General features: G+C 46.1%; 1 protein-coding gene across 1 annotated transcript in view; it reads right to left on the bottom strand.

Annotated features, from left to right (window-relative positions):
- Window positions 1-22778, bottom strand: part of SSH2 (slingshot protein phosphatase 2) — an 85437-nt gene extending 62659 nt beyond the window's left edge. Inside the window, exon 1 of the mRNA XM_088533105.1 lies at window positions 22586-22778. Within this exon, the coding sequence (XP_088389231.1) occupies window positions 22586-22648 (63 nt within the window). The 5' untranslated portion in view covers window positions 22649-22778. The remainder of the gene's footprint in view (window positions 1-22585) is intronic.
- Window positions 22779-24291: the final 1513 nt, after the last annotated feature.

Raw genomic sequence — 24291 nt, 5'->3', positions numbered from 1 at the left:
GATTAGAAAGGAGATTACTGTCAATTGAATTCTGCACTGAAATAAGCTTGTCTGATAGGGAGTACAACAGCTTCTGCTCGAATCACAGAGGCTCGCCCAAGGGAAGATAATGCAAACGTTTACATACACATCCACGTTAAAAATCCCTGTGCTGGAGCAGTATTATATACAACTTCTCTCTACAGCTACGTAGTAGTGTATCAGCTGTCATAATCTAGACGTTTACAGAGATTAAGAAACAAGATCGGCTCCCTGAACAGACCTTTCCTTCAGCTTTTAGGAGGCTTTCCAACATGGTACAAGTGTGACAGAGAAGGCGGTTACTTAACATAATTTCGATTTAATGCTTCCTAGAGGCTCGAAGATACCTACTTAGTCTCCTCATAAGCAATGATAACAAATTTGTCCTCGCAACTCCTTCTAAATGCTCATGATGATATGAAAAGTGTGCAAAAACTCATCTGCTGCATAAAAATGAGCCAGTATAATTCCAATTTTCACACAGAACTTCTGCTAAGTGAAAAATATGCATGTGTGCAGTAGATATAATACCAGCTCTTGGGTTAGGTCAAGTTTCCTATTGAAATAAACAACCCTTAAACTTGCCTTTACCAAGAAGGAAATCTTTGGTTTTCACTCCTCATGCTGAAGAGCTATTTTAGGAGAGGAAAGGTGGAAGGAAGGGAGGTACACAGCAAAGGGAAGGGTCTTTGTCTTGCAATCAGCCATCTTCCTGTTAGCATCCAGTTTATGAAGAAGAAAAATCAGGTTTTTTTTTTCTTTTTAAATTGCCCCGGGTGCATACCCAGGGCAGCCTCATTTGTATCCCTGCTACAGTTCTCTGCATTAAAAACCAGGGAGTTATTTCCCGCCCTGGGAAGCTGTGCCAGCATTGCTGCCTTCTCAGAAGTCTAGGTCTTGCTCAGGCACCTAAGCAGAGCCGGGCTTTTCATTTCAACAATTTGCCTTCACCATTGCAAAGCGAAGCATGCGCAGCCAGCAACGAGGCGTGTTAAAATTGACTCTTTACAGCATCACAGCTCATCAGCACGCTCCTAAAACTAATCAAGAGCTGCTAGCTGTAACAGGGACATCCTGGCGTGGGGAAGGATGCTCGCGAGAGCTGCTCGGCGCCTGCGACACCGCGTCCCGCGAGCTCCGGTCTGATCTTCGCTTGATGCGAGGAACACGCGGCACAAGCAGCGAGCAGCACAAGTCATCTTCTCACCTGAACTATAAGAAGCCGCTGCCATCAATAATTAAAAGATTTTTTTTTTTTTGGATGAGAATGTTTTCCTCAAAGCAGGATGGTATTTAATGCTTATGTTGAAATAAAGGCTCTGAGGGGGGAGCCGAGCAACGCTCAATGTTTCCCAAAGTCACCATGCTCAACCTCTAAAAAAGCAGCATGCAGGGGAGGCCATTAACATTTCAAATGCTGTCAGCTCAACCTTGCTTGACCCAAATCTGTGCTCAGTGGTGTAATTACAAATTGTAAATTGTTACCTCGTATTTGTGAGGAGGAGGAAAAAAAAAAAAAGGAAAAAAAAAAGAGGTATCCAAGCAACTACATTTTACAGAGTGTCTGGATGCAGCAACAGCATCGCTGGCATAGGCAGAGCGCTATTGCATAAGCTGGATTCAAAGCAAGAGCTCAGCCGGGGAGGCTCTGCGCTCTTACGGTGACAGATCTAGAACAGAAGCAGCTGATAGAGGTTTAACAGCAGGAGTTTAGATTTTATATCAGAAGAAGAACTGGCAGGAAAGTCTCTTGACTTCTAGTCTTGGTTTGGATAGCAGGAAAAGAAAAATAAAATAAATAAAGAAAAAACGTTCTGGGCAAAACTTCAAAAGGAATTGCTGGGACAGCTTTCTGTGCACGCAGGGACCCAAGGCAGAGTCTTTGGAGAGCACGGGGAAAAGGAATGCTTAAAGATATTCCTTGGCAAAACACTGCCGAGACAATCACAAGGTACAAAATGTTCCCCTTGTTCAAATTCTCCAGCCCTCGGGGCTCGGAGCAGTTCTCCAGCTGTCCCGTTCCTGGTAGGAGACCATCACTACTAAAGCTGGAACTCGATATTTATTAGCCACCCAGAACTGCTTCGTTATCTCTGTTTTTAAAGGACACCCGGGTACTAGGATCATGCTCCTGGAGCAGGAGCCAACGCGCTGAGCCACTTCCCTGGCCAACAGGAGCTGCTTTCCCTGCTCCCGTGTTCCCAGTGCGGCTCTGCCGGCACCACATACCTACAGCCACGCAGGGATGCACGTAGCTGTGTAATCCCTGAGGGACCCAAAAAGAAGGCGGTAGATACAATTATTTCTCTCCTCTGTTAGTGGCTGAAGAGGAAATAAAGAGAAAGGAAAATAAAGCTGAGAAGTAAAACAGGGCTTTCTGGATAAGGTAAATCAGAGCAGGATGAAATTGCGTAACAAACACCCCTGGACTTGTGCGTTTCTCCCAGGCAACTCCTCCAGAAGTCTGTCTGTTACTGTTTATTTGGGTATCAGTCCAAATTGGTGTGGGAGGAAAGGAGAGGAAAAAAAAAAAAAAAAAAAAGAAAGAAAATAAAAGGAAAGGCAGTCAAGCTGTCCCTTCCAGTCCTGCAGCCACCCAGTGCTCTCCGTCTATGAGTCAATGGCCTGTTTGGTGCAACAGGCAGATCTTGGTACGACTGTAGCGCAGGGTTGTGCCTCCCCCAGGACACACAAGTGCCCCTGGCAGCGGGCACGATGTCACCTGTCAGAAAGGGATGGTGTCACACAGCCCCTGCCCTCGCTCCCTGCGTGCCGCACTGCACCACGACACAGCGGAGCTTCCCGAGGGAGGGACAGCACCGTTGCGCCAAGGAAAAGGAATCACATTAATCTTGGCGCAAGGCTGGATTTGTCCCAGATTTGTGGCCCCGCAGTACTCGTCTATCTAATCCCAGCCTCCTTTGAACCATCTGTTTCCCCGTCGGCAGACTGGCTGTTGGAGACAACACTAAAACTCAACGTCTCCTTAGTAACAGGTTCTGTTGACTCCCCCCGTGCCCTCCGGCTCCCCAGCAATCCCGTAATCTGCTCGGATTTTCCCCGCAGGGGCTGCGCGACAGCAGCGGCGGAAAAATATACGGGATGAGAGACCCACTTGTGGGCAAGGATGGGGGGCGTGGAGGGGAGCGCACGACACTGGAAGAAGCTAAAAGTCTATGGAAACCAGATGCTCTCATTATATCAAACAAGCCACCAACACACCTTTTGTGAACCGGGTTTGATATCTGACCTTATCTGAGTACTTGGCGAGTGCTACAATGGGATTTAGGCTTTTTCATTATTATTATTAAAGGTGACAATTTTTAAATTATGAAGAGTTTCCAAATCAATACACGAGCCTAAAGAAAACACGTCGCCCGCAGCCCAAAACTCACTGTCCCCAGCGCCTCCCGGGTAAGGTCACACAGGTAAGGAAGGGCTCTACCTCCATCCACAGAGACCGGCTCTCTCGCAGCAGCTTTTAAATCAGTGACTGCCTTTGGCTCCTTAATCCTTAAATCTCCAGACTTTCTTCTTGAGTTTAATCCAGTTAAAACTGTCCCCTCCCTTGGCCTTGCGTAAACGGCCACCTGAAGCGAGGAGCTGCACAAGCGGTACCGGGAGGACGGCACTTCCCGGAGCTCCATCCTGCTGCAGGAGACGGCCTGGAGCGATACGTACTGCCATGAAGGAAACCAAACCAGCATGAGCTAGGTAAGGGCAAGGACACCCCTCATGGACTGTTTAAGGTAGAAGGAACTGATCAGTCCAACACAAATCCCTTGGTTGTTTTCTGCCCCAAGATAACTAGAACCACTTACTTTTGAGGTCACGTCTAAATTAGATGGCTATGAAATTACAACACAGGGTGGCACGTGCATGCCACGAGGATTCTGTGTTTTACACACCAGGCATCAACGCTCTGAACCCGTGAAGATGCAAAATAAAAACAGAAGGACACCCACCAGTGAAGATGCAAAATAAAAACAGAGGGACACCCACCAGTGAAGATGCAAAATAAAAACAGAGGGACACCCACCAGTGAAGATGCAAAACAAAAACAGAGGGACACCCACCAGTGAAGATGCAAAATAAAAACAGAGGGATGCCCACCAGTGAAGGTGCAAGGAGGCCAGCGCAGCCCCTCGCAGCGCGGGGAGGGAGCTCCCTTGGGCGGGCAGCGAGCGCTGCGGAACAACACGCGGCTCCACGAGGAGCCCTTCAGCTGCCAAGGGGTTTAGGTCAGCGACCCAGCGAACCATATGGATTCCCCGGGTCCTGCCCGCGTCTCCGTGTCTGTTCTCCTCCTCGGGAAGCTGGGCCAGGCGCTCAGAGCAGTGCTGAGGAGCAATCTGTCGGGGGAAGCGCTGCACATGGGCTCTCGGGCGCTTGCCAAGCTCCTCGCGCTGCGAGCTAGAGGAGGGCTCTGACCATAAGCTCTTTGCATTCCTCTTCATGCACAAGGACAAGGAACAGAAAACGGGCTTTGAAGACCAGGGGACTGCTCAGTAGCAGAGCCCCTCCAAGAGCCTCATTCCCAGGTGTGGCTGGAAGAAACCGTCTCACCAGCTTGGCTGCCCAACTGAAGCAGCAAGCAGAGCATTCTGCCTCCTGGACTGGAAGCAGATGCAGTGAGAATTAAAACATATAGAATCATAGAATCATAGAATGCTTAAGGTTGGCAGGGACGTCTAGAGATCATCTAGTCCAACCCCCCTGCACACGCAGGGTCACCTAGAGCACGTGGCACAGGACTGCGTCCAAGTGGGTTTGGAAGATATAGGGCAAAAGGAAAAGAAAAACAACCCAAGGAACAAGATGCCTGTGCAGCTCTGATGTGTAACACACTGGAACGTTGCTAGCTCCATTCACAGGGGCGCAGGAAGCCGCTGCTCAGCCGCTGCTGCACATTTCAGCGCTCAGGCTGCATGGGTGAGTGGGCAGGAGCAGAAGGTTTCTGCATTCACGGAGGAGCTATTTTAAGATCACATTAGCACTCGGCTGCCATTAATAGGTACATTGAAACAAACAAACAAACAAAACAAAAACCCCACTCCAAGCCAGAGTTATTCCCAGCAAGGCACTTGCCTCAGCAGGCTCGAGGGCCGCACGGACACGGCACCCAAAGCGAGTGCGGGGGAGCTCTAGAATTCAGTCACCAACGAGTCACGTTTTTCTTCACAGCTCCACAGCTCACCTGGTCCTTAGGTTGGTCAAAGCCTTTATGGGACGATTCAAATCTCTGCCTTCACCAGCTGCCTCCTTTACAGGCCCGTCTCAACCTGTGTCTTCCACGCAGAGATTTAAAACAGCCATAAAAATCACCAAACCAAGAGGCCGCTGCGGCCGCTCGCGTGCCCCACGTTCTGCAGGACACTGACCCAAATACTCTCTCTGTCCCCTAGCTTCCCTGCTCTTCCACAGGCCATTCCCTCGGCAGTAACCGGGACACATTTATGCCCCTCTGGGATCACTGCGTCCCCTTTGAGGGCATTGAATCCTGTGGTTATTTGTCAAGCTGAAGCTTTGCAGAAAATTGTTTTGGAGCAAGTGAAAAACTCCCATTTTTTCCCACATGAGCAAAGCTCAGATTATGAAATGTTCTCACCAGCCCCTGATTTTCATCCCTCAACCTCAAGCTACTTCAGCACTTCTGTCACTGCAGTCCCTTGTGCATTTGGCCAGGAATAGCTGCCCAGTCCCAAACTATGAGACTAAAATAATTCTGTCTCAGAATTACCCTGTTTCTTCAGAAGACCAGGCTTAAAGATGCATACGTGTTGACCAACATAGCTGGATACTGGAACTTCTGATCTAATGCCCAGAACCATACATCTATAGTATACTACACTCACAAGTTTGAGTCTAATGCAAATATACTTCTCCTACATCTATTAGAATTGCACTATTAATTTAACTGTGACATTTAGGCTTGTTTCTTCCTTCCTCCCACATCTCCCATCTGTTCTCTAACGGGTAGGTGAGGACCTCACCCTTCACTAGCCTATAGAGTTCTATGCCCCATATTTAAGAGCACGAAGTAATGAGCATTGGCACAAGTGCTCTTAGATGGTGGTAGAAATGAAAAGATGGCTTCAAGTGCTCAGGATTTGTGCTCATTTTCTGGACAGGAATGAATGGCAGACTAAAAACCCACACTCATTTTACTTCCCCTTTGGAGCTACCATATCAGGGTTTTATTGACTTGGTTTTCTAAGAGAGAAAAGTAGGGGAGCCACAAAAGGAGCATGAATATAACCATTCAGACAGCACTACAGGCAATTTGTATACTAACAGCAGAAGGGAGGTTATTTTAATTTCAATCTTGGAACAGGGCAGATTCTATATAGAGAATCAGTTTTCTATCAATAGTTTTGCTTTAATTAAAAGGCTTGCACAGATCATATTGAAGACCAAAGCAGCAGGATCCAAAAGCAGTGGAATCCAGAAGGTACATGTGTAATAAATCTCGTTAAAGCTAGAGCAGGTCAGCCCTCTAATGAACTTAAGCTATAGATTCTTGTAATGCTCTTGAGAAAAGCTCTGCTGACCAACCAAATGAGAAGGATTCCCTCAGCTCACAAATCTGCACCATTGAGCCAAGTGGAAATACCATGCGAGCTAAGCAAAATAAATAGTTTGTTTTCTTTAAATGTGAAGAGCAAGCAAAAGAACTAAATTAGGCAGCGAGTACTAGAGTCAGAAATGAAAATAATTCAACTTTGACGAAAAAACAGGGTCATAAAAACAATTCTTCAGAGTTAGATTAAAACAACATTTTTATGTTAGATTCAATCGTTTTAAAAATATATTAGCCTATGCAGACAAGAGTAAAAGCAAGCTCAAATAGTATGTGAGCTTAGGAGCATAGCCCAGCTTCTGAAAAATGAAAACAAGATGAACAGCTTTAGTGTCAGAGCATCCACACGCAGAGACTTTCTGAAACTAAACAGCTTTAGCCGATGATCCTCTCCCCTGCAAAGCCTTGATTTCAAGGAGCTAAGAGCACTGATTTACATCCACCAGCAGATGTTGTATCAAAGGAGGAAAGAGCAGGACACTGAAGAGCAGTAAAAGCACATACAGACACACACACATACATGCACACATATGTGAAAAACAGTATTGCATGGTGTCAGCAAGGAAATTAGGACCAGGAAATTAGGACCAGCATTCTATGATTCTAGGTAGAAGGATGACAAGATGCTTCAAAGCACTGCTTAAAACAGGCCTAACATGGACTCTGATCTCGGTCTGTATTTTAGAGCTGTGGAATGTGAGGAGGCACCATACCCCAGCACCGGGACTGCAAGCACCAGGCACAATTATTAGCAGAGCTTTTACTGCTCCAGAATTTGAGCCATTCTAGGAAAAGCACAAAGATGCTCATTGCAACTTTGTTCACTTTAGTGTAGTACTAAAAAAAAAAAAAAAAAAGTGATTTCTACGTGCCATACTTGACATATGCAGAAATGTGGAACAGAGTAGCTGCTTTCCAATCTTTTCAGTAGTTAAGGAGCAAAGCCTTCCTCCTCACCTTCCCCTGAAGAATCAATAAAACCAGTAATAAACATAATGTCCTTTACCTCAAGAGGTCAGGACATATTTCTTATATCAAAGTGTTTATTTTTTTATTTTTATTATTCTTAAAATACTAATAAAAAAGACTTTTCTATGCACTGGACGTTTCTGGGGAAGAATGGAAGGGTTAGAGAAACCTGAATTGTGCCTAACCAGTGAACAAGGTCACAAATTAAGTAGTCTGAGAATTCCTGTAGCTTAGTCCTGGAACAGTCTCCCCCCTTTTTTCCTTCCTCCCCCCTTAACTACTTAGCTCAAAATGCAAGAACAAAAAGAACACATGATACAACCTGGGTTGGTATGGGCAAATACACAGCTGCAGTCACCAAGGCGCATTCTTCAGGGCTTTTGAACCATCATATGACAAACATCACAAGAAGCCAATTTACTAAATGCAATTTTAAGCTTATAGAAGTTGAAAATATAAACAACAAAAGCCCTTATGGAGACATCTCTCAAGAAAAAGGCCTTGCTATGTCAACTAAATTCCAAAGTAATGCAAGGTTTGTTAATCTGTTCATTACAGAAGTTTTTACAGTACTGCAGAAAAATCATACTGCTATTTTCTAAAGTCTTGTTCTTAAAACCCAGAGGTTTCAACTCCTCTCTCTAATGCTGCTGCACAGTAAGGAATCATGATGTCTTGCTCTGCTGGGGTTGCTAGGGAAAAAGCTGGATTTGAAAAGACAGTAACAGCAAAAAAAAAAAAAAAAAAAAAAAAGCAAAAAAAAAAAGTAATATTAGTTGAGGTAGCATTCTAAATCAAGAATTTCAGATAATGAGAAGTCCCTAATACACACTATTTACATAATTTACAGTCCATAAAGCAGTTGATCAGCAGTCACCAAATTTTTTTAAATCAATAAGCCTCTCATGAACACATAAACATTTGTATTAAACTGCACCAAAGCGTGCACAGAGAAAACGGTCAGCTATACTAATATTTTATCTTGGTATTTTTACCAAGGATTGCTCCAATCCCAGAGCAGCCCTCAGCACCAGCGATCCTGCAGGCCCCTAACTGTATAAAAAGCCAACGATCCACAGGGCTCATAGATCACTGAAAACTCATCCTGGGGATTAAGTCATCTCTATTTGTGCGCCCTTATGCAATGATCGCTCTATTAGAGGCAGCGAGTGCTGCATGAAAGGCTCTTGGAGGCCCTCGCCACCATCTGCGAATTACATTATTAACAGCGGCATGAACTTCCGAAGAGCATCTGGTTCTCCCCACCCCCTTCTCAAATCGCTGGGACGGGCTCTTCAGCATCAGGAGGGCTCATCTTCCTCCCTCCCTCCCGCAGCAGGGCCTTAATTGCGTTATAGGTCATTATTCGGGCAGCGCCGTTAGAGCCCTCTGAGATGGAGCATCACCCTCGGCCTCAAGCTAGGGGCAAAGGCTCGAGAGGGAAGAGCAACGTTATGGCCAGCTCAGGACAGACTCCTGCCTTGCAGCAAACAGCACTGAACAGTAAACACTCCTGCAATGAGCTGTGAGAGGCAGAAGAGACTGGGAAGGAAACGTGAAAGGGAAGATGAATCCATACAAATCCATGAGGAATGTTCCTCTGACACAATGAACATGCTCTTTTTCTACCCTTGTGCTTCCAAAAAAAAAAAAAAGGCACATATTAAGATATTTGGACACCAGCATCTAGAATATACTCCCACTTTGATTACAGATGAATTAATAAATAGTTGCTTAAGGTCTACAAAATAGTGGGCAAGTGTATTTATCCAGGGTCACCACCAGTGCGATGAGCGTTGCCTGAATGCATGTTCTAGAGGCAGGTCATCAGAGGAAGGATGCAATTACTGTTGACCTCAAGCTACAGGAGAGGAGGAAGCCAGAGGCACAGAGCAGGCAGCCTCCAGGATTGCTTTGTGAGGGTTTAATTTTATTTCAGCCATAACTAGTCACTCAAGTTTGGATGTCAGGTCAGATTTGAGATGAACCACTACACAGACTCCTGGGAAGGGACATAGCTGTGCTGCTGTGCAGCCATTTAAACAAGACAAATGAGCAATAAAATTAAGCAAGTTCTATTAGTGGCTTTAGAAGGCCTGTTTAATAATAAAGCCTCTAACTCTGCAGCCAGGACAGTACCCTGTATGTTATGGGGTAAGGGGTAGGGAGGGAAGGAAGCACCGGGACTTGGCAAGCCCGGGAGCAAACTGGGGGAGTTGGAGATGGATTCTGCCAAGCTCAGTGCTCAACATACAGCCAAATCGTGGCATCCTATCAAAAGGATCCTAGGATTATATAACTAACATTTGGAGTGACAGCAGCTAAAGCTGGAATGAATTCCCATCTTTTAACAAGAAAGTACAGGTGACCATGCAGCCAAAGTAGCCAATATTTGACTAAAACAGGACATTCAATATCACCCAATGAGCTCATTTTTGGAGGCAGTTCAATGCCTCACTTCTAGGACTGATGTCAGTGTCACATGCTTGGAGCAATCAGTCTGCAGCTGGATAGTTTAAAGCTTTCTATTAAGAGCACAGAAGAGTCAGCGGATTTCAACAGCATCAACTAATGAATTTGTGTTTTACTATATCAATTTAGACACCAAAGCCAGCTGTTAACACCCCGTGAGATTACTGGGACACTCCAGGGGTTCTCTCCCCTCTTCTTTAAGCCACTACATTGTAAGGGAGGACAGCAGAGTTGTTTCAACAGAGAAAGTTATGCTTCGATAGAAAAGGAAATCAACACAAAGATGAGGAAAGAGGAAACTCTCACCGGTGCTGATTTGTGATGCAATGATTAACCATTGAGACCAAACCCAGCAGCTGTAAAAAGTATTTAGCAGAGCAAAAGGTGTTGAGTGTCAGCAGCACAAATGCTACAGGGAGCAACATTCAACCCTGCATTCAAGTCCCATTCGCTCCCAGATCTCAACTGTGAAGTTTTATTTTGCTATGGTGGAAAGTAGGGATGTTTCTATTGAACTGAAGGTCAGGGGCAAGCGTTCATGCAATATCTGTGAAGTGTTCAGCACTTCCACACTCGCTGCTTGCACGGTCAGTTCCAACAACTGGGCACGGATTTGCATTACACAAACGAGCAGTGTCTTCGTTGTGCAACTGCATGCGGCTTCTTCAGGGCAAACAACGCTCAAATACAAGGAGTGCCATGTGCATCAGGCTAGAGTGGGTGAGTGGTGCGGGCAGAAAGCACTCGGCACTGCTTACCTGCACTCCCATTGATTCAGTAGCTGGTTATATACGCAAAGTCTCTGGAGATGCAGTTGAAGAGTTCCCTAACCCATGGTGCTGTCCATACACTCTACTTGAGACAGAACGACAACAGAAAAAAACAAAACCACAGAAGAAGCATGAAACTGTAGCTTTATATATATATATTTTAATAAAATGCTTGCAATCTCCATTTCACTTAGGAAATCACACTGTACATCCATCAGTTTTGAGCAGCCCTTCACCACACTGCCCAAGCCATCTACGTCTCCAGAGCCTGGGTTATGAACTACACAATTAGTTGCATTACTTATGGTGCTCTTAGGAGACCTTGGATGAAGATGCCTTAACGCTTGGTATTCTGTTCAGCTACTAAACTGTTCAGTGAGACTAGCTGGCTCAGGCAGAGGCCATCTGAAAAGATCCTCCATGTAATTCAGGAATTGATTTTAAGATACCCAGGAGCTTCTCTCAAAGAAGTTCACAAGCTCCAAATATGCTCCAAGGGTGATTTAGTTTGCCCTCATTTATCCTACAAATTTCCCTCGTAATAGAGAAGCACTGAAGAGTTTAGAGAACAGAAGCATCCAAGGCAGGGCACAGCACAAACGCCATGAACGAAGCCCCACGTACAGAACTGAAAAAGCAACAGGCAGCTCAGATGCCTTCAGGGGAGCTGGCAGAAAGAGCGGGCTCTTCAACGTCAGCGTGTGAAGGAAACTCTGCTTGCACTGTGGGAGCCTCCAGGTGCATAAACACAGCGGGCGTGCAGACTGCAGCAGGGTCACGCAGGGTGACGGCCCAGACGGGCCACCCCACCAGCACTGCTACAACTCCCGGAGCCTAAAGACTCATTTTCAGACCACACTTTCCATCCTGGCCATGCAGCTGATGAATGAAACTCATTTTAAGATGAGGCTTCTAAAATCTCAAGTGTTTTAAACCAAAAGGAATGCGCCCTTAATTCTAAATCACCCCATTTTCAGCCATAAAGACCATCAGATGTTGGAAGCTACTTTGCAGTTTTAAGCAGCCCAGACAAGCCTGTACATTTTTTAATTTTCGACTTAATGTAGCATGTACTCTCGGAAAGGTTTACAATGCAGCCTTTTATGTTAACTGGCTCCAAGTTGGGCCACTGCCAGGTTGTTATCAATGACATTTTAAAGCAGATGAATGAAGTTCTTATGCACAGTGACAAGTAGAATTCTGATATGGCACACACATGCACTGAAAGAAGGGAGCTTGCCATTAGTTTGTCAGGTTAATAAATAAGTAGTGATTTCAGGAATAAAAAGCTTTTATTAGGAAATAAATGAGCAAAGTTAATATTGATAATCCTTTAGTGGTTTAGAGCACCCTTTAAAATAAGGCTACGCAGATTCAGCCAGAGCCACCGTGGTGGATCAGGGATTTTGGGACATAAGTTTCCCTTTCTCATACTCTTATCACAGTAGTGCAGAAAGCAACCCCTGCCTTCTCAGCGGGTCCAGGCCCCACTCGGACCCGCTCAGCTGCCTCCTCATGAGCAGCCCACTCGGCTGGAGATTGGCAATAGCAAAGGTCGATGACAGCAAACATTCCTGCTGCAAATCCTCCCAACTGCAGCCAAGAGCTGCACCTGCCCAAGGCTCCTTATCGCAGCGGAGACAACGAGGCAGCAGGAAGTTTGTCCTGCACAATACACCTCCAAAACACGGAAAATAAGGCAAGCCTGCAAGAGCAAAACTACATTAGCAAAATTGACTGTGATCACAAGCTAGCTGGCAATCACTGCAATCACCACCCATTAGCCACCGCATCTTGGCTAATACACATCAATACTGTAAAGCTGCAAAGTAGCCCAGGGTCGAGAGCACACAAGGAGTTAAGGGGGTCTAGTAAGTCCCGAATGTCCCGTTTTGGGGTTCACAAGTATATGAAACTTCAAAAAGTTGTTTCTTTCCTCAAACTGTCTTTGCACAAATCCCCTTTGGCTCAAGGGCATTCTGTGCTCATCTTTCCTAAAACCAAACTTACAAGTTTGAATTTTTTAAACAAGTTAAAGGCTCTTTGAGTGCCATCAGTTACTGAAGCTTAAAAACGTATTTTGGCTCAAATTATCTTCTGCGCAAATACTATAAACATCCAACTTCAACACATGCTCCTTTGACACTAATTTCACCACATTTCCAGGTGGCAAAACCAAACTAAAACAGCAGCATATTTTGAGTACAGTATAAAGTGAAAAGGTTTGTCTGATGGAAGACTCTTGTTTTCTTTCCCCAAAAGAAACCAAGTTTGGGCTTCCTCCCTCATGAGAGGGCCTCAAAAATAACCGTCTCCGCTATCTACACTCACACTAAGAGATCTAAATAGAGCTTCCTCCAGACAAGAGCCACTTCTGGTGTAAAGAAAAATTCATGTGAAAAGAAAAAAAATCCATCTCAAAACCAGGAGTGTGGGCTGCAGGAAAATGTGGCACCGTTGATGTCTTTGCAGCACGAAACATAAGTTTAGCTCCGAGCTGGGGAGCACACGACAAACACGCGTTTCACCCCCTAGGACTGTGCAGGCCCCGGTGCAGCCGCACTGCAGCTGGAGTGACAACAACTCCATCGCCTGACACGTTATAGAACTGTGCCCTGTTCTCCTTTGAGGAAGGGGATAGGAGGGAAAGAAGAAGAGCCAAGAAGGAATCCAAGACTGTGCTACACTTAAAAAGATCATCTGGACCAAACTATATATTTAAGACTAAGGAGCAGAGCAGAATGGGCACAGAAATAGGGCAATTCGCTCCCAACACATCCTTGTAGCAGCTACTCCTAGATACTGCACAGCAAAGCGTGGAGGGATACACTGGTGAACAGACACAAAAAAAGTGAGACCCTATGTTAATAATTTCATTTCCACATGCAACTGTGCTGAGAGCTTTATGCAGCATTAAACTTAACCCTCACTACAGGAGAACCAGCCTCTGGAGATGCATTTAACATCGACATTGGGTCTTCCCCATTCTATTAACTGCAGCGGAACCAAATTATAAGCCAGAAGGGAAAAAATGTCAAAAAAAAAAAAAAAAAAAAAAAAAAAAAAAAAAAAAAAAGTTGTTCTGTTTCACTTCACATTTTGGAGTTTACCACTCCTCCTAGGCACAAGTCAGTCGAAAACAAAACAGAGGAAACTCCCCATAATGAAACTCACCGCATGTTACATAAGAAATATGCTAACTCCAAGTGTGCTAAGACTTTGTTAACCTTTCTGCAATCTTAAAAGGTTAAAAAAAACCCTGCAATTCCAAGGTTTATATTTTACCCAGAAAGACACTACTATAGTAGTTAGTTAACTGTTTAACACATTTTGTAACACCCTTAGTTAGTTGTAGCAGTACAGTCTCACTCAGAGACTATGGCCAGAGCCATTGGTCCTAAGCCATTTAGGACTTCAGAAAGAAAGAATGTAAAAGCTATATAAAAATATATATAAATATACCTGAACATTTATTCCAAAAATGCCTTTTCTGGGCATTAATGAAGTGCCTGTTGCTTGGCATTTCTCACAACTACGTTCAGGCCCTACCTGTGGGGCAGGGAGGGCCCAGTTGCCTTCCTGCTTGTCCCAGGGCCAGTTACAAGCTAATTTTCAGTGGAGAACCCAGTGTCCTCCAGAACTCAGGACTACTGCAGAGGAACAGCAGGCTCCAAAGGACACTCTGGAGCTGCACAAGTGAGGCAGAGGAGCCTGCAGAGCCAATTGCTGACCCTTTGCTCACAGGCATCAATATCCACGTGCAGAAGTAGGTCTGGATTTTAATTGCTTTGGTAACGACCGGCCCCTTCCAGGCTCAGGAGGAACTTGCAAACTTTTCAGCCAGAGGAAGAGTAGCTCGTAGGCAGCTGCATGCAAGGGAAATTAGGGGCTTCTGTGCCCATATGCCTGAAACCTGGCACTTGCTTTGCTAATGATACCCACAGACATTCGTGGGAAGCTCAGTTGGATTAAACCAAAGGGTTGGTCCTGCAGCATGCGGAATACTCAAACAACCAGAGCTCTCCTTTGGGAAGCAAAGCGCTTTACACATGCAAGGCACATGCCCTATCCCTCTCTCTCATCATCACCTCAAAAGGTAGAGAGATGAAAAGCTTAAAGTGCCTTTCGCTTAAGGATCCCAATACACACATTTCTTAGATGTTAACCGTTGAAGCCAGTTGAACAGGTCTTAAAAGTTTTTACAGAATTTTCACATTTACAACTGCAGCACATGAAGGCAGGAGGGACATGGTAGGAGCAGCTACGTAGTTAGACAACCACATTTCCTTTTGACAAGATCAGTCTTCCACATTAAACACACATTTCTCAGGTATATAATCCTCATGTTGGAGAAGTTGAGCCCAAACGTATCTAGCCCAGCAGCTTTTGCATTTTTCTAGTGAGGCCTCAGTCCTAGAGATAAATGTCTGCAGCATCCCTCATTCTTCCCTATTTCCCATTGCTTCTCATCTATTCCAAGTCACAGAACAGGAGCTCCATTTGGGGCATCCTCACTTGTTAACAGGCAGAATAGGTGTTGAATAGGTGTACAAGCAGAAGAGACCTGCAGACTGTCTCCCAAGGACAGAGCTGCTACTGCAAGGTGTGTTAGAGCCTGCCGGAGAGGGAACACGGACGACTTAGGGCGGCTGCTTCCAGGTCCGACTAGACTAGTTTGTGGCACCGAGAGCAAGCGGAAGGGCAGGCCGTGCAGCAGGGGAACCTTGGACCTGAACAACTGCCAAGAAGAGTCTCTGGAATTCACGTTCCCAGGGAGCCACTTGGTTATTTTACTTAAAGTTCAAGCATCCAAGCCTTCTCCTGAGCTCGGTACTGTCTTCGTACTAAGCTCGTACCAATCTCTGATAAGCCAGTTGTTTCAAAACAGATCAGATTAAACAAATAACCCTGAGTACTTAGATACAGGAAGTTTGAAGTGTGGCCTAACTTCCTCCCCAATTTCACCTTGCAATAGTTCACACGCCGCAGGAACTTCGCTGTTTCAGTGAAGCCGCAGTTGAGGAGATCCTTGGGTGACGGAGACGAGTGTAACCGATAGGTGAGCAGCCACAAGCGACTGGATTTCAGCAAGTGCCACAGGCATTTGTTCAGCCAAGGCCATAAGGAGTTCACCTCTCGAGCTATTTGCCAGCAGTTTCGGAGCGCTGGCACACACAGCGAGGGTGCGTCTCACCATGGAAGCAACAAGCTGTTTAACTGCGTGACTCATCTCGGAGCAACGTTTTCTGCCTTCGGAGAGGAGGCCAGCCTGCCGTGAGCAACATCGATAAGGTGCACGTTCACAGCAATTACATTTGGGCAGAAAGCTGGTGACACACTCAGGACTGCAGATACAGAAGCCTGCCCATGTACAAAACACACAGTCACATACGCTGCAGTATTTATGGTTGCACTAAGACATTTTGCAGGTGGTTCACAATGACCTGCTCCATTTATACGGCCAAATTCAAAAATGCAAAAGTTGTTTTTAGGCTTCCTGATTTTTTTTTTAATCTCATTAAAGAGAGCCCTCCGGAACAGATCTGCTGAGGAGCTGGAAACCCCGTCTCCCTAAATATTTCCAATAACGTTCACCTCTCCCCCCGACACACACCCTAATACAGTGGGTATGAGTTCAATTGTCACTACCTAATAACTGAATGAGGACACTCAAATTAATGACACGCAGATGAGACTTTTCTCCTGAAGGACTTGGAAGAGGCAGCTGACAAGCCTACCATCATCATATTGCTTGGCCAGTTTGTAGAAAGTGAGTATCAGCCATGGGGGACACAGAACTTAACATGTTTGCTAAATGCATTAGCAAGAGTTACATATGAAAACAGTAAAAGCTCCGAATTCCCAACTCTAAAAGTACAAGTGCATTTTTTGAAGACTGCCACCCACGACCCTCTTCCAAGGCTAGCAAGAACTTCCAGTGTCCCTTGGGTGTCCCTTGGAGCAGTTTGCCGAGCGGCACGCTCGCTTCAGCAGAGAGACGTTGCAGAGCGGCGCTGGGAGGATGTGGTTTGTGTGACTGAAGAATGAAACCCTGAGCTGCCGGCTGCCATCAGGGAGCCGCTCTGCTCAGCTAGGCTGCCCAAAGGGTAAGGATTTTCTTTGTAATGTCCCAAGACAGAGAACAGTAGAAGCTATAGATCTCGCAGAATTCCTCCCCTCCACATGAGGGTAAATCCTCAGTCATTACCTCTGCATGAAGGCAGCCCTCTGCACTAAGGTGCTTCAGGAGAATGGTTTTTTGAGCAGCAGCCCCGCTGGAAACACTCTCCACTTGAATAAATGTTTCATTGACTCTCAGGATAACTGTAGTTGTCCACCTAGCACCTTATCCCTTCTGACCTGCTCTCACTGCTGCAGCAACAGGGATCAACAGAGGCCAGATAAGGACCCATTACAGCATGTCCACTATTCACAGAAGTGACAAATTCTTATGTTTGAAAAGGAACTTAAGTGCAGTTGGAGCTCAGGAGGTGAAATTGTCACTGGTCAGCTTATATTTAACTCACCTGAACTGTTTTCACAGAGCTTCATATTTCCAAAAAGCAAACAATTAGTAGAGTGCTTTTTTTTTTTTTTCCCCTCACTCTAAAATGCCACATACAGTAGCCATATTTAGTGCGTAAAAACAATGGTAAACTACGTTCAAAGATAAAACCTCCCTCTTAAAAATATCCATTTTAGGTCAACATTGAAGCACGTCAACAAAGTATGCAAGAAGCCTGACTTTCCCATGCTTCAGTTTCTAAGCCAGCTAGTATCACTTCCTTTGGCTAGACTTAACTGATCCGAGGCAAAAAAATGCCCCTAAACTGACAACTTGCACAGTAATGCCCCAGGAAACAAAAAGGGGAGGACATAGGAGACTTGGTGCCAACTTTGCAAAGAAACCCTGGATAGAAGGGGGACCTGATGAAAAGGACAACATCAAAACGGGTATCTCGCCCTCAGTAGGTCTCTTAACGTGATAAGCACAGTATCAACGGGTGCAGCATGTCAGAGCAGATAATGCCAGAGCAAGTCCAGGCAAGGTCCCGATCTATACACTCCCCCTCTCAGAACTCTCACAACTAAAAGGAGGCCAGCACGAATTTAAACTATTCCACCACACAAAACAAACCTGGTGAATATCAGTGTGATGAGGTACAAATGTCAGAAAACTGGATAGATTTGTCTTCTTCCTTATGTGCTGCATTCAGCAGCATTTCAGTGTGACCCTCAGTGAGGTTCCAAGTCAGTTATCCACCCTCCTGATAAGCCGGGAGCTCCGGATACTGTCCTTAATCCAACACACACACACAGATACCTGCAGTCTGTGCATTTGCTACAGACCTTCAAGAGGTTAGAGCTGAACTTGTGTCACCACCAGCCTCAGCCAAACGACCAAGGTGTAGTTGGGAAGGAAGCAGTTTTAAGGAAAGGAACTTCCCCGTGAATGAGTGGATTCACACGTGGGAAGGTTCTCTGCCATCAGAGCCTCATCTTGTCAGGTTAGAAGACTTAACCTTCCAGCAATGCACACTCAGCAAGAGGCAGAGGCCTCCTGTCTCCCTTGAAGAGCTCTCAAGCCAAGTAAAGGTTTGAGGGAGTTTTAGGTCACCTCCCTAGTACAGATTTGTTTTCAAATGGTGACAGTAAAGGGAATTTTGGTATCTGCAACACACCGAGAAGCTTCTCTAAGCAAGAAGCAACACATTCTCCTGGTTCACTGCTTTTGAGAATTTTAGGTTCCAAAATGAGCTATGCATTTGCCTGAAAAGCATCAGCTGATGAAAAGGAAACAGATTATAACATCTTTAAATATTAGGCATTTCTAGGTCTAGAAAATATTTTGTAAGATACCTTTGTAAGATACCTTTCCTTCCTATATTGCAGTCTCTTCCAAGAACCTCTCCATAGCCTTATGCAAGCAGCAGCTATCAAGACTTTAAGTAATTAAAAAGTTCCAAGTGAGAGAGACTAGACTTATCTCTGAATAAGCAGACTCACAATTATCACATTATTTAATAGCAATTACAGGACAAGGGGTAGAGCGGTCTTAGCAAGGAAATTATATTTAGCTTCCCCATAAATGAGTGGGAAAATATTTCCTTTATGTTCTGCCATCAAGGAGCTTTCAGACAAAACAGAACAGAGACTCCCAAACACATTTGCAGGACTCTGCTTCCTGCTCAAACTGTTCTCCTGGGATTAAGAAGGGGAAGTCAAATGGCTTAGGGTTTCATTTTCTTTAAACTTTATTTAAAAAAAAACTGTGCATTTTGGAACAATATATGCAGCGTATCCTCCCTTTCTGGGTCAGTCACTCTGTTCCAATAAAAGCATATTGCCTGCCTGAGGGCAGGGAAGGCAAGTGAACTGCGATATGCAAGAGCTGTAAGGCCCAGATTGCCTGCCCAGCTTCTTCATTCTCGGGAAAGATGGCAGACAAAAAATTACCAATAATATATTTTTTTAAAAATCCAGCTTTTGTTTTGTAGAATTGTGCATAAGAATAACAAAAAGGGAAATTATATGTTTTCCCCAAAATATATAAGTATTACAGGTTTCTTGGAAAGTGACACAAAGTATTAAAGTCATTTTCCTCCATTCACACCATGGTGATGATGGGGATCCCCTATTGGCCTGTTAAGTTATCCAATGATTTCCAGTATCTTAGAAAAGAAGACTGAGAGCAGACAGGCACGGGCACCTTTTATTGGTTGTTCTCTGCTTTATTTGAGCTGTTTTCTTGCAGCTTGTCCCCACACCTAACAAGGTTTTGGCTACTGTGCCCGCATTTTGCTATGAAAAAAGCGGCAAAAATACTCTTAGATTTGAGAATCATGGAGCAAGATGCCTGCAGCTTAACACCAACAATAGATGCAGGGAGACAGTTCATTGCTTGCTGAGCTCTTCCTCCACAAACAATCTTCTTTAATGCGCATTCACCCTGCTATCCCCAAAAAGATCATCCAGAAATAAACTGAAAAAATCTTATTTTGATGTATAAAGCTAAACACAGGTCTTGATCAGCTCCAAGCAGCCACTTTCAACTGCATGGTAAGTTCCTATTTTACTGTAATACAGTCCTGCCTTCTATTATTTTCCGTCAACAAGGCGGCGTCCTGATGTATGTAAGAAAGTGAAGATTGTCACCTCATTCCTCAGAAGCAGCACAAAGGTCAAAAACTAACAGGTAGCAGAAGTCAGACAGATAATTATGGGAATTTTAGAAGTTATCACAGCACTTCACATGAAGTGTAGCTACTGTGAAAAGAATGCCCATGAAGAGCACTATGGCAATGAGAGCAAGATATTAAAAAAAAAAATCCAAATTTCAGAGGCATAAAATCCAAAATGCATGAATACATAAAAGCCAATTATAACTGTTCATAGCGAACATTTAACACAAAGATTCAGCTGTAGGGCATCAATGTCACCCTTTCACCTTCTCCAAGTTTATCTCTAACGCAAGAAACTATCATACGATTTAAAGGAGAATCCTTTTTTCTGTCCTCAAAATTCTAGTGACCTGGAAACAGAATTAGATGTAGCCACCTGCTTGCACACTTGCTGATAATTTAGAAGAGTGAAGGTTCCCCCAGCCCCAAATCAACAGTCTGAAGCAGCAAGTCAGACTTTTATGTTGCTCGGAGAAATGATTAGGTGAGATGAGCCTTCTTTCAAAGACAAAGCTGGTAGATGGAGTTATCAGTTCTTACAGAAGGAAGCTATCAACAATAGTTTACAACAACCTGGCTGAAACAGTTTCACTTGATACTGAAAGAATTAAGTCCTCCTGTGATTTTACACAAAATCACTATACTAGAGCACAGTGTATGTTGAAGCAACTCCTCTTCAAAGTGTTCTTCGAAAGACTTATATACGCTAAGCCTGCGAAGCTAAAAAGCAGACTCATGCAAGCCTCTTTGGAACATGGCAAGCTCAGAGGACAGAGGTCTTCATATGCATTAAAAAGGCAGCCAACTCCTTTACCAATTTTTAGCACTCTAGGAACAACTACCTTCAGAAATGATACTTAAAGTTTGCATTAAGAAGTAATAACAGAGGAAGAAGCCACACAAATTCAACAAAAGTTTGACACAAAATAGAGAAGCAACCAACTCTAGTGCTCTAACAAGGGCTGAAAGGGCTTAGTTAGGAAGTTGTAGCAGGAAATGCAACAGTTTTGAGTATACTCAAACGACAGCAATTCAGGGCTAATATGATCAATACCACTTAGACTTTAGACTGCAAGAAAAGTATGAAAATTTGAAAGTAATTATGAGAAGCAGAGTTAGGTCAGGAAGACAGAGCCACCCGTTTTCCACATAGGGCACCAAAGGATTTGCACTGATTAGCAGAACAGCTCACATCCCAACAAAGCATGTATGGAAATGTAGGGAAGCTGGCTGGCTAGCTGTTCCCAATGGAAAAGCCTTAGAGAATACCATTAATATTTTGTATATATAAAATACCCAACAAGGAAGGAGCTACGCATCAAAGTAGGAGAAGGCCAAGAGATGTATTTCATAACAAGGTATCTTAAATCCAAGAAATCTACGGAAAAAGGAAGAATGGAGAGGATGAAGGAGTCGGAAGTATTATGGGCACCGTTTTCCTCATGGAGGTAGGTACAAAGCAGCCTCTGAAGTAACACAGACCACTAGTGTTTATAGCAGAGAGATGCAAGTGGAATTAGTCTATGTTGCTAAATAAAAATGCCTTAAAAAGGGCATGGGAGGAAAAAAAGAAGAAAAAACGAAAGTGTTCTGACAGCTAAAATGCTGCTGGGGCAGGCAGGACCTGTCAAGTAGCTGATCTAGTTTCAGAAGAGGTTACCTAACACAACAAGAAACATTTTCGGAGTAGCTGCCTTTTTTATCTCCCCCCGCCACACACATAATGGAAGCAACTGTGGTTTCAACTTTTCCCCCCGAAGCATTTGCAAACGAGACATAACAGCAGTGTGATAACGCATGAGGTTTATAGGAGAAAAGCCAACGGTGAGCTGAACATAAAGAAAGTGAAAGCATGGTATTGGTATTTTCATCCTTAATTTAAATATTCAAACGAAGCCACATAACTGGTGAGCAGCAAGGCAAGGGGGTTAACAGGCAGTTTTTGCCACAGGCAGTGCTGAAACAAGGGCCTGCCCCAGTTTAGAGCAGCATTTGAAGCTCAGGTCTCCAGAGCAGCCTCGCTCCAGGAGCCGGGGCAGCTGCGGGGCATCTCCTCCCTGCCGCGGCCTCGCGCCACGTTATTTCAGCTGAAATTTTGGAATGTGAAATCTGGAATTGCCTTGGAGATTTAGCGAGCATTTAAAACGGGGGAACGGGGGGGAAAAGGGGACTAGAGCCGTAGCTCTTCCCCAAGGAAGGCCCATGGAGCAGGGATGCCCAGAGGGTGCTGCCTGGGTCAGTCGCTCCGGAACAGCCGCAGCGGCGCGGGCGGCTTCCCCGCACGCCTCCCGCCTCTGCCCCGCGGCCGGGAGGGCGGGAATCGCCCCGGGCTGCTCCGCGGGGGCCGAGCCTCTGCCCGGGCTCCGGCCGCAGCCCCGGGGCAGCCCCCAGCCCGGCGGCGGGGCGCGGGGAGGCTGCACCGGGAGGAGCGGGAGGCGCCGCTGCCCGCACGGAGCTGTCAGGGCCCGGCGGACGGAGGGAGGGGGGGGGTAGAGAAGCGAACGGTCTGCGCGCGCATGCGCGGCACGGCCGCGCGGCGGACCCCAACGGCGGCGCTGCCCCGAGCGGCGGCCGCGCGCGCGGGGACTCACCGAGGCGCAGGGGCTGGAGGTGGCGCTGGGGGTAGGCGAGCGCTGCACCGTCACCAGAGCCATCGAGGCGCGGCGGGGGGCCCCCCGTGCGGCCGCCGGGGGCCTTCACTCCATGGCGGGGGCCGGCGGCGGGGCGGGCGGCGAGGGGGGAGCGGAGGTGGCGCCGCGCCGACCACAGGGGGCAGCAGCTCCGCGCGCGCCCGCAGCCTCTCGCCGACTGAGGCGCGCCCGGGCTGGGCCGGCCGGGCACAATAAGGCGCCACGGCGCATGCGCCACCTGTCAGCGCCGCGCCGCCCCCGCGCCGCGTTAACCCCTGAGGCGCCGCCGCGCGGCCGGGAGAGCGGCCGCTCCGCTCCCCGCTGCCCCGGCCTCTCTCCCCGCTGCTCCGGCCTCTCTCCCCGCTGCTCCGGCCTGAGGCGGGTTTCTTTAGCCCCAGCTCGACGGCGGGGTGGATGTGACCGCGGGCGGCCTCGGGAGGTAGGAGCGGTGTTTCATGGGCCCCCTGGTTCTGGCGAGCGGCCCTTCTCGTGGCACCTTTGCGCCTCGCTGATCTTGGCTGGCGTTGGGTTAGGGGGCAAAGTTGGCTCTTGCCCCAGGAATTCTTTTTCACACATCAATTGATGCGCTTGGAGACCAACACTCGCCCCGCCCCAAAAAGAAAAAAAAAAGAAAGGTCTAGTAACTTAACTTCATATTTCTTGATATTTTAAGCTTAAGAATATCCCCAGAATGCAATCCTGCTTGGAAGTTTGCGTTCTGAGAGAAAGTTGCCCAATGCTGTCAAGCCGATTTATGACTTGTGGTTTTCAGCCTGGTGCTGCCCATTTGAGGAGGTGTTAGCACGGAGGCCATTGGGATCATGCCCTGGCTTGGGTCTCTAATGGAAAACCCTACGTGTGCTAAACAGAACCCACGGTCGGTACCAGGGAGCAAGCACGGTCCAGAGCGCACATTAACACGTTGGTTCCTTTCAAGCGTCAGGTTTCTGTTGCTTCTCTCTGTTCCTTGAGGTGCCTGGACTGTGAGGGACTCCCTGGTAAAAAGCCCCTCTGGTGTGTCCCTGCAGCCAGGGTAACCATCAGGGAAGAGCTGTGTGAAGCTCTGGTAACTGCCTCACCTTGCTGAAGAATCAGGGTTCATAATGAGGCGTTTTGCCTCCTGGTGGACGAGAGAGGATGAAAGACTCGCTCATTAAAGGAGGCTGGAGCTGGGCTAGGAAGGGAGGGTTGCTGCGGCTCTGAGAGATGCACAGCAAGGCCACGAACATGAAAGTGTCCAGAAGAGCCCCATGAGGGGAACAAGCAGCGACCCACACGTAAACAGAGTCCTGCCCTTTATAACCATCATGTTATTATTTTGAAACACAATACTTATGGAAAGCATGCTTGTGTTGCACTGTGATTTATGGAACAGAGGTTAAGAAAATACCTTCCAGACGTCTTCTAAATTAGTATCCTGCTATTTCTAAATATTCTGTAACTTCCCAACAGAACAATGGCTTTTTTTTGCATGGCCTCCTGCTATCCCTACTTCCCCATTTATTTATTAAAGGCCTTATCTTTTCTGTGGGCTAATCTACAGCACAGAAGTGGTTTGGGTGTATCTATACAGATAGATTGGCAAAGACTGCTTCAAATGAAGTCTTCTACTACTATAGATAAAATATCTTCTGAAAAAAAAAAGATTTACATGCAAAAGAATGGTT

The sequence above is a fragment of the Tinamus guttatus genome, unplaced genomic scaffold, assembly GCF_059628265.1.
Source record: "Tinamus guttatus ecotype Peru unplaced genomic scaffold, ASM5962826v1 Tinamus_guttatus_pri_ptg000480l, whole genome shotgun sequence".
In the NCBI taxonomy this organism is placed as follows: Eukaryota; Metazoa; Chordata; class Aves; order Tinamiformes; family Tinamidae; genus Tinamus; species Tinamus guttatus.
This window is presented reverse-complemented; position numbering and strand designations above follow the sequence as displayed.